At 46.6% G+C, this 10,925-nt stretch overlaps 2 protein-coding genes across 4 annotated transcripts in view; one reads left to right on the top strand and one right to left on the bottom strand.

Annotated features, from left to right (window-relative positions):
* The window catches only part of LOC138642636 (glyoxylate/hydroxypyruvate reductase B-like), a 54,063-nt gene extending 51,985 nt beyond the window's left edge, over window positions 1-2,078 (bottom strand). Inside the window, exon 1 of one of the 3 annotated variants that reach the window (XM_069730914.1) lies at window positions 1,737-1,786. The gene's annotated coding sequence lies outside the window, so the exon portion shown is untranslated. Of the gene's footprint in view, window positions 1-1,736; window positions 1,814-2,024 lie in introns of those variants that run through there. The other 2 variants (XM_069730916.1, XM_069730915.1) reach the window with 2 other exon arrangements.
* A 37-nt stretch (window positions 2,079-2,115) lies between these two features.
* TXNL4A (thioredoxin like 4A) lies at window positions 2,116-9,114 on the top strand. Its single transcript, XM_069730917.1, has 4 exons — window positions 2,116-2,412; window positions 3,916-4,087; window positions 6,077-6,180; window positions 8,337-9,114. Exons 2-4 carry the CDS (start codon window positions 3,935-3,937, stop codon window positions 8,506-8,508), a joined length of 429 nt encoding a protein of 142 aa, XP_069587018.1. The 5' UTR covers window positions 2,116-2,412; window positions 3,916-3,934; the 3' UTR covers window positions 8,509-9,114.
* The last annotated feature ends 1,811 nt before the right edge of the window (window positions 9,115-10,925 follow it).

Here is a 10,925-nt window from a genome sequence, read left to right on the forward strand (position 1 = left end):
CCATTATTGTCCTGACCACCAGGTCATAACATCACCCCTACTCTGGAACCCTCTACCACAACACATCAGACTCTCGCCTACCATCGAAACCTTCAAAAAGAACCTGAAGACCCACCTCTTCCGACAAGCCTACAACCTGCAGTAACCACCGACCGACCAAACCGCTGCATGACCAGCTCTATCCTCACCTATTGTATCCTCACCCATCCCTTGTAGATTGTGAGCCTTCGCGGACAGGGTCCTCTCTCCTCCTGTACCAGTTGTGACTTGTATTGTTCAAGATTATTGTACTTGTTTTTATTATGTATACCCCTCCTCACATGTAAAGCGCCATGGAATAAATGGTGCTATAATAATAATAATAATCTGACCACGTCACGGTGACCCTACATACTGATACAATACATGCTGATAGGACGCCGACGGGTTACTGAGCCTTGTTGTGTGTGGCAGGAGGGGAACGTATACAGGCGTTACTTTCCGGTTATGGCTTTACCACCATGTGTTCTTTGTATTTCTCCTTATTCCATTGTAGGCGGGGTGACTACTTATTAGGCTAAGTTCACACTTTGCGGATTCCACTGCGGATTTTTCCGCAGCAGAATTCCAAAATCCGCAGTGAAAACCCATTGCGGTTTTTACTGCGGATTTATCGCGGTTTCTTCTGCGGATTTTCATCTGCAGTTTCCTATTGGAGCAGGTGAAAATCCGCAGAAAATAAGTGACATGCTGCGGAATGTAATCCGCTGCGTTTCCGCGCGTTTTTTTCCGCAGCATGTGCACAGCGTTTTTTGTTTCCCATAGGTTTACATTGTACTGTAAACTCATGGGAAACTGCTGCAGATTCGCAGCGGTCAAATCCACTGCGGATCCGCAGCAAAATCCGCAAAGTGTGAACATAGCCTTAGACATTGATTGCAGAGTTTTACACATTTTTGCGAATTTCTGCAAAAAACTCGGCCATGTTTTCGATCAATATTTCACTTACATGTCTTTACATTTCTGTAGAAAACAGATCTGAGCAGTTGGAATGAACAAGTCTAATGGTAAAGGGGTCTGCCCGTACTTTTATATTGATGGCCCAAACTCAGGCTAGGTCATCAAGCTAATAAAGGGGGACACTCGGCACTGCCGCCGATCAGCTGTCTGACATGGCCCCCCGGCACTGCCGCCGATCAGCTGTCTGACATGGCCCCCCGGCACTGCCGCCGATCAGCTGTCTGACATTGCCCACGGCACTGCCGCCGATCAGCTGTCTGACATGGCCACCCGGCACTGCCGCCGATCAGCTGTCTGACATGGCCCCCCGGCACTGCCGCCGATCAGCTGTCTGACATGGCCCCCCGGCACTGCCGCCGATCAGCTGTCTGACATGGCCCCCCGGCACTGCCGCCGATCAGCTGTCTGACATGGCCCCCCGGCACTGCCGCCGATCAGCTGTCTGACATTGCCCACGGCACTGCCGCCGATCAGCTGTCTGACATGGCCCCCCGGCACTGCCGCCGATCAGCTGTCTGACATGGCCCCCGGCACTGCCGCCGATCAGCTGTCTGACATGGCCCCCCGGCACTGCCGCCGATCAGCTGTCTGACATGGCCCCCGGCACTGGCCCTCGGGGTAGGTGCACACAGGCAGCTGCATTCCTCCAGAGTGCAGATGTGACAGCAGAGTGGATGGCCCGCGCATCCACAGACACCCGCGGACACGGACATGCGCAGCGCCTTTCCACCGCTCACCTCCAGCTGGAAACTGCAGCACAACAGCGGCTACCTCAGGACTCTGACACCGGCACTGAGCATGCGCGGTGCCAGCCCTTCCCTTTCACCCTGACCCTGCCAGTCCTGGCATAATAACCACCCAGCCTTCGCTTCTCTGTGTCCAACCTCTCGGTCCCTACAGCGGCTGGAGAACTACAAGTCGCAGCTCCACTAGGCAGCCAGAGTGAAAGCGCCGCCCATGTACTGTCTGGCACCACAGAGGTTATAAAAGACTTGACAAAACAGCGGTGCGCGTGAGATTGTTACCATGACAACCCTGCGACTGACTGAAACACCGCCTGAACAGCCGGATATACAGCGGCGGCTTCCTGTACGGGGCGGAGTCATGTGATGTCGCGGGAGACAGGAGCGGCCATATTTGATTCGGGTAGTAGAATACATCAGGGCTGAGGAGAAACTTACAATTTTTTGTTACTTTTTTAATGTAAATCCTCAAAATTAAGATGTCGATGTGATTCCAATCACATTTCATTACTAAACCGGGTAGAGGTCGCGGTCTGCCATCTCCATTGGTAAACATGGCGGCATAGGACTCAAGAGCGGAAAGGACTAAGACCGGACTGCTGACTTCCGGCCGCGCTCGCAGCGTGCGGGGCCGTGGGTAAAGCTGTGTCTGTGGGGCGGCCGCTGTGCGGTAAGTGACCGGTGCTCCGGCACTGAGCCTCCATAACCCCTGGGTGACGGGTGTCTGTGGCCTCCTGCCCGGGGAGCCCGGCCGTACTATGGCTGCACACACCGGACCGTCCGCTGGGTCCTCCGGTCCACACCGACCTCCTCTCCCCAGCACCGAGCAGGACGCTCAGCCGTCACCTACTGCAGTGATAGACGATCATCTTCATCAGCACATCATCTTCATCAGCACATCGTCCTGTGGAAAGATGTGCTGCCGAGGATGCGGCTGTCCTGTGGGAAGATGTGCTGCCGAGGATGCGGCTGTCCTGTGGGAAGATGTGCTGCCGAGGATGCGGCTGTCCTGTGGGAAGATGTGCTGCCGAGGATGCGGCTGCCCGGTGGAAAGATGTGCTGCCGAGGACACGGCTGCCCGGTGGAAAGATGTGCTGCCGAGGACACGGCTGCCCGGTGGAAAGATGTGCTGCCGAGGACACGGCTGTCCTGTGGGGAGAGCGAATGTAGAAATGACTGTTTTGTGTACGTGGGAAGTCGGCCGTTCGGAAGCTATTGGGCACACGTCATGTGAAACACACTATGAGCCTTCAGATATGGGGTTAATAACTGAGAACCTGCCTGGTGCCCGCACCTAGAACTTTATCCCCGGCAGTGTCCAGGATTCAGTGGTAGCTATATACCGTATATACAGTGCTGCGTCTGTACCCGCACCTCCGGCACTGACAGCTCAGCATTAGCGCCTCCCAACCCCTCTACATATATCTTACATACACAAGACGATTAAAGGGGTTGTCTGACCTCAGGGTACAAGTCTGCGTTACCCTATGCGTCTGCAGACTTGTGAGTCTTCACAGTTCACACTGCGCACTGTAAGGATTCTCCGGTGCCAGGATTGGTGGTCATGTGACCACAAGTAGGTGATTTGCATGCTCCCTGCCACATTCTGACTAGACGTGTCCACCCTCGCTCAATACACTTGCACTGAGGCCTCACGCTCCTAGTCGGCACGGGAATCCTGTCAGTGTTCAGTCACATACTGACTGCAGACTTGTACCCCAACCTTTTAAAAAATATTGCACCCAACAAACAAGCGCTTTGCTCGTCCTTCAGAAGATCAGTTGTCCGTCAGTCCTTGTGATGCTCGTGCCTCAATTATCAGCATGTGTAAACCTGCATGTCTTAATGCCCACCAACGCCATTGTCTGCGCCTCATCTACATGTCCAGAACATTTCTCACCTGTCCACCTTGTGCTGCAGATCTGCTCATTGGGTTTGGTACTGACCGCACTGTTCTCAGTCCCATAGACAATGAATGGCTCGATGATCACTCGTGCGCCATTTATTTCCAGGCTCCTAGACGTGAAGGAGAACGTGTGTGACCGCTGCTCCAGTCACCGGGGAGTACGGGGTCCCCATTTTAGTGACCTTTGGAGTGCCCAGCGATCATAGTGCTCCTCCGTCCTGTGGTGTGCGCCTCTTATGTAACACGTTCCTGTCTCTTCTTGTAAAGGTAAAACAAAGGCGTCAGGATGTCTTACATGCTTCCACATCTGCACAATGGCTGGCAGGTTGACCAGGCCATCCTTTCCGAGGAGGACCGCGTGCTGGTTATCCGCTTTGGACATGACTGGGATCCTACATGTATGAAGATGGATGAAGTCTTGTACAGCATAGCTGAGAAGGTCAGTGTGAACGCCAGGGTCGGATCCTGCCTTATAAATCAATAGCCATCGTCCTACAATTTATATATTTTCTATCGATCAGACGAAACAATAACTTTTCAAATTAATTAATCTGAGTATATAAATTAGTTACATAACTGTTCTAGCGCCCCCTGCTGGTCGAGGTTTCTCATAACGTACTTGTGTACACACGACACAAAATGTGTGCAAGCAGCTAAAAATCAGCAGAAAAGAAGCTGCTTCTTCTCTCCAGCTGCGGACACATCAGGTGGATGCACTAAAGGAAAATCTGAATAACTGCAGGGGGCTAGAACAGGTCCGTGACAGCAATATCGACACACAAGCATGTTGTAGTATTATTATTTGAGATGATCAAGTTATGTTTTTTTTTAATCTAATAACAGAATGTGGTATATTATTGTGGGACAATCCCAATGAGGTGTAATTAATATTAAATTGTACGAATCGGGAAAGTACAGTCCCACATTGGACATTTCAGCTGATGTAAGCGGTGAAGGTTTGGAACCATAGCATTATCGGTGCCGTATTTCCCGCACAGTGGGTTTATCATAATTTCCTGGGCCTTCACCTCTGTTTCTGCAAAGTTTAGAGCGCACGATTATTTTCTGTATTTATTGTTTATTGCTTTAAGAGCTCAGTGTCATTCTCCCAATATCTCCCTCTCGCCCGTGCCTAACGTTCGGGCTGATTCCATGGAATGGCAGGCTTTTCTCTACTGAATTCACCAGTGATTCATTTATATCCCGCTTGTGTCCTCTTCCATCGATGGCTGTTACAGGAGAGCTGACCAAACCCGACGGGTTTTGATCAGCACCACCGCTTGTCTAGAGCCCCCTGAATGCAGATTTTAGAGGAGGGGTAATAAGGACAAGGCGCGGTGCCCCCTCTCCTCTTTGAGAACACATTCATGCTCAGTCCCAGATATGTGGGAGAATCGGGAAGAAAAGCTGTCCGTCCAACGCTCAGTTAAAAGGTCCCTACACTTTTTATTGTTTTATTTCTAACATGTGACAGATCGATAGGGATCCTGAGACCCCAAGCGATTGCTCAACACAGTTGTGAAGAGGTAGCAGGAGCCTCCATACAGGAAGGTGTCTGTGCCCCCGTACATAACCCTGTGTGCTATTTAAGGAATCCGAAGTGCTCTGTTCACACTTTAAGGTAACGTGACGGCTTCCCCATGTCCTGATGAGGAACAGTGAGCTGCAAGAATGCCGATGATCCAGGGTGCTTACACTTGGCTTACTTCTGCTATACTTACTATGTAAATCTTGTCCCCCATGCCTATCGGGGTGTGATAAGATTATTCCTGGGAAAGAAATGCTCCCTCGACTACTCGCCCACTGGTGGCACATCACTGGTCTCATTAAATTATTTTCATAGGCTTGTAGGAAGCAGTATGGAGTGTGATAGAGACCTGGTGTCCGGGCTCAGACTTTCTACACCCCCTAATGTGCTCCTGAGCTGGGCCCCTGTCACATAAGGGTTGAGCCATCGGTTGGGGTCGCAGGACCAGACTCCCACCAGTCGGCAGGGCGTCTTATGGTCTGTCACATATTTGAAATAATAAAAGAAGTGTAGTTAAATCATAGTGCAGCAATTAAAAAATATTGTTAATATCAGCAAAGGGCTGTTTGGATAGCAACACTTCAGGACCGGAGTTTCTGAATGACATTAGATCCATAATGGGAGTTGGTGTGAATTGATTGACCGGACCCTGACAACCACCTCACATTGACAAGGTGCCAGGCTGGCTAATCAGAATGATCACAGAATTTGCAGAGAGGGTAGACTGGTTGTCGGGGCCACATGTTACGTAATGGAAGTGAGTACAGCACAAGGCGGTGCACGCTGCAGCAGAGCCCTACATTGAGCGTGAGCCCCTGGATAAGCTACCCGTGTCTGCTATGCCCTCACCAGTGTGCTGAACTTGTACAACAAACATTTCTATTATCTTATTCACTGCAGGTGAAAAACTTTGCTGTGATTTATCTGGTGGATATAACAGAAGTCCCCGACTTTAATAAAATGTACGAGTTATATGATCCCTGTACAGTCATGTTCTTCTTCAGGTAAGTTCTATAAAATGTTTCTTCTGGTCGAGTTTGTGACTATATCTGGTCATGTGGACATGTTCATCATATGCGTAGTGAAAGCCCCGGGTGCATGCGCTGATCAGAGCCTGAGGACCCTACTTCTTGGCCTTTTTGGACTCGGCTGACGACATTACATTGGCATACTTATTTATTTTCTCCTGTTCTTTCCTATGCATTAGTTAACCACAAAGCCAGCATAGTATACATCTCGGGGATGTGATTGATTGACGTTCTTGTACATTATTCTCCGTTCAACATCGCCATCTGAATGAACATATGAATTTGCAGCAAAACTGAGCCGTTCCCTCCAACATTGCATTCAATAGCTCAGCTTGTGGACGCACCCTCAACTACTAACGCCCAGCTGTAAATTAGCTCATACCTTTATTGGATGATTAACTAAAGAACAGCACAGAGTAAAGGCTATGTGCACACGTAGAATAGTCCACTGCGGATTTTTCCACAGCGGATTTGATAAATCCGCAGGGCAAAACCACTGCGGTTTTTCCTGCGGATTTATCGCGTTTTCTATTGCGGATTCCGCTGCAGATTTAAATCTGCAGTTTTCTATTGGAGCAGATGTAAAAACGCTGCGGATTCCGCACAAAGAATTGACATGCTGCGGAAAATAAAACGCTGCGTTTCCGCGCGTTTTTTTCCGCAGCATGGGCACAGCGTTTTTTGGTTTCCCATAGGTTTACATTGTACTGTAAACTCATGGGAAACTGCTGCGCATCCGCAACGTGTGCACATAGCCTTAAAAGAAGAGTCCCCAGGATTGTAATATAGGGATTGTAGGGTAATTGCGTATCATGAGTTTGTGCACATGTTGCGTTTGTTGCAGAACCTGAAGATTTCCTAGTCCCAGCAAAGTGAATGAGATTCCTAAAATCTCATGCACATGTTGCTTATTTTTTTTTCCTTGCAGATTTAACATATCTTTCAACATTTTTCGCTGCAGACTTAACCCATAGTAATGAGTAGAGGAAAACTCTGCAACAATGTTTTTATTTTTCTATGCAGCATTTTTTTCTGCCAATACATCAGGATTTTCAGCAGAATTTTGTGCACATACCCATAAGCAGATGTCTGGAGAGCTCACAGGTCTTTTTTTTTTGTTTCCACACTTCCACCTACAAAGCCTTCATGCTTATATATAACCACCAAAATTCTTTGTTGTAGTATAGTGAGCCCTTCTTAGTTAGGATGCAAGACCCAATAACGATTATGAAAAAGCAAACTATTAAGAATGATAAAATGTATCAAATTTTATTTAGATATTATAAAACATAATTGATATGATATTCAATAGCACAAAAGTTTAAAACATAGTCACAATGGGATATAGCTGGAACCATAAAGCAGGAACACACCTCTAACCTAGCATGTCTGGAGTAGTATAGAATATAGTCAGTGTCTGTTGGATTAATTGTACAAAATATTTCTAGATCAATATTGGAAAATAAACACCTGCATAACTGTACAGGTTAATGACGGGTCCAGGTCATATAGAGGGCCAAATTGACACATAATAGGAATGCATGTAGAAAAGCCGCGGAGACACCATCACGTGTTTCTCAACGCAAGCAATAAATAGCCAGGTCTTTCACTGGGAAGGAACAACCACGGGAAGGGCAGCATCCAAAATGGAAAACCACCTATGCCAAAACATGGTATCCATCCACAGACAGCTGTTTCGGGGTATTTGCCCCTCATCAGTGTGGAGTAGGAAACTGGCTATTAGGAGCAGTGCCCTAGTAAAAGGACTAACTATATTATATATCATGGGTGTCAAACTGCATTCCTCGAGGGCTGCAAACAGGTCATGTTTTCAGGATTTCCTTGTATTGCACAGGTGATAATTTAATCACCTGCACAGAATGATTCCAGCACCTTGTGTAATGCAAAGGAAATCTTGAAAACACGCATGGTCTGAGGCCCTCGAGGAATGCAGTTTGACACCCCTGTTATATATATTAGGAATGGCACAATGGAGACACAAAGTTATACATCAGTCAAAGTATCTGATCCATTATCTGTGGCCTCGACGCGCGTTTCACCGCCTTTGCAGCTTCGTCGGCAGGTCATGCTTACCCATTAATATGTATTTTTTGTCTATCGCCTTACAACAGGAACAAGCACATTATGATTGATTTAGGCACTGGTAACAATAACAAGATTAACTGGGCAATGGAAGATAAACAGGAGATGATTGATATCGTGGAGACGGTCTACAGAGGTGCCAGGAAGGGCAGAGGTCTAGTGGTGTCTCCCAAGGACTACTCCACAAAATACAGATACTGAAGCTTACTGCCTGGTGATATGGTGCTTTTTACACACGTCATTATTATGCCAAACATTAACTTGGATGTAAAAACGGTCATGAGATCATCGACTTGCGAAGCAGTGCGCAATTCTACGTTTTACACCTATTGATGGGCTTTCTGATCTGAGAGCTGGAAAACGCAAGGATTCAAGCCTCAAACATGTTATTTATAAGTCTTTTTTTTCTGCTTTTTTGTATTGTTTTAATAAATCTGAAATTTGTAACTTTTGTTTTTGAAAACTACTGTCTGTCATATGGTGATCATAATACCATTAGTGCTGCTCGTCAGAATTACTCTTAGGTTCAGATTTCAACCTTAGGCCACGTTCAGTATTTTATACCAGTATTTGTAAGCCAAAACCAAGAGTGAGTGATAGAAACACCACTTCTGTGTTTATTATACTTTCCTCTGATTGTTCCACTCCTGACTTTAGCTTACAAATACTGATGTGAGTATTGTATCTGCGTGGCAAAAAAAGAACATTGAGATAAGGAATGGATTGTGATTGATCAGTGGATTACATTTCTAAGCTCACAAACCGTGGTGTGGCACTGGTGCAGAATAAAGTTATGCTGTGAACGTAGCAGTAGTGTGGTTTTTACTGCATTTGTTGGTTTTTTCCCGAGAGGTGAAAAAGCATACTCTTTAAGGCTATGTTCACACTTTGCAGATTCCACTGCGGATTTTTCCGCAGCAGAATTCCAAAATCCGCAGTGAAAACCCGTCGCGGTTTTTACTGCGGATTTATCGCGGTTTCTTCTGCGGATTTTCATCTGCAGTTTCCTATTGGAGCAGGTGAAAATCCGCAGAAAAGAAGTGACATGCTGCGGAATGTAATCCGCAGCGTTTCCGCGCGGATTTTTCTGCAGCATGTGCACAGCGTTTTTTGTTTCCCATAGGTTTACATTGTAATGTAAACTCATGGGAAACTGCTGCGGATCCGCAGTGGTCAAATCCGCTGCGGATCCGCAGCAAAATCCGCAAAGTGTGAACATAGCCTAGGAGGCTGTGCGGCTAGATAAAGTTTTTATTTCACGTGCTTCAACACCAAATTTTTAATCACTTCACAATCTTAGGAGTTTTTTTTTTTTTGCGTTTTCATCTTTTTCTCCCCTTCTTCCCAGAGCCATAACTTTTTTTTTTTTGCAGTGGCCAAAAAAAAATGTAATTCTGGCGTTTTGATTTTTTTTCTTCTCGTTACCCTGTTTACCGATCAGATTATTTTTATATTTGGATGGATTGGAAGATTCTAAATGCAGGGATATCATTTTTTTTGTTCTTGTTTGAATGGACAAAGGGGTGACTTTTTTTTGTTCATATTTTTTTTTTTTACTTGCTTCAATAGTCTTCTTAGGAGACTTGAAGCTGCGATCTTCTGATTGCTTGTGCTACATATAGCAGGGCTGCAGATATGACCATCTGCTGTGGACGAGGCCACGGGGCAGTGCTCATAGATCAGCAATGACGAGCTGCGTTTTTGTCCATAACCCCCCGTCTTTTGCAGACCCCAATCATGTGATGGGTGGGGTTTGTGACATGCTTCCGCCGCACACATGTTAAATGCCGGTGTCAGGGATCGATAGCGGCATTTAACATGTCATCATTTAACATCAAATCATGACACGACCCATGACATACCTATAGGTCGTGAAGGGGTTAGGTAGGTACCCCATATCCTCCCTAGGTGAATAATACTATATTTTTATATCTTTTTCCTCCTCTAATAGTCACCCTATTGTGTGTGCCTTCTTTCTCTGTACTGTACATCCTGCGTATGCTCAGGTTAACAGACATGGTACACTAAAGATATAGGTAGACATTGTACCATTTAATTATTTTGTTATTGGTTTCCTCCACAAAGATCCCTTGCAGTGGTTGAAAAGCAGTCACCTTTTTTCCCCTTGCTCCAAAACCGTGATCAATCCTAAGGCTATGTTCACACGCTGCGGATCCGGAGCTGATTTTACGCTGCGGATCTGCAGCTGTTTTCCATGCGTTGTACAGTACAATGTAAATGTATGGAAAACAAAATCCGCAGTGCACATGCTGCGGAAAAAAAGAGCGTGGAAACGCAGCGTTGTTGTTTTCCGCAGCATGTCAATTTTGTGCGGATTCCATAGCGGTTTACACCTGCTCCATAATAGGAATCCACATGTGGAATCCGCACAAAAAACGCGGTAAATCCGCGTGTAATTCGCTGTGCGGTTTACCGGCGGATTTTGCAAAAACAGTGCGGAAAAATTCGCACACCAATCCGCAACGTGTGCACATAGCCTAAAGGTAAGGCTGCATTCAAACCACCATTATATACACTCTCTCTCTCTCTCATGATTAAGAACAAAAACGTTTCGAACAAGTGATATAAAAGGCTGGTGAGGTTCTATTGAGTAGTAT

The sequence above is a fragment of the Ranitomeya imitator genome, chromosome 6 (assembly GCF_032444005.1).
Source record: "Ranitomeya imitator isolate aRanImi1 chromosome 6, aRanImi1.pri, whole genome shotgun sequence".
Lineage (NCBI taxonomy): Eukaryota > Metazoa > Chordata > Amphibia > Anura > Dendrobatidae > Ranitomeya > Ranitomeya imitator.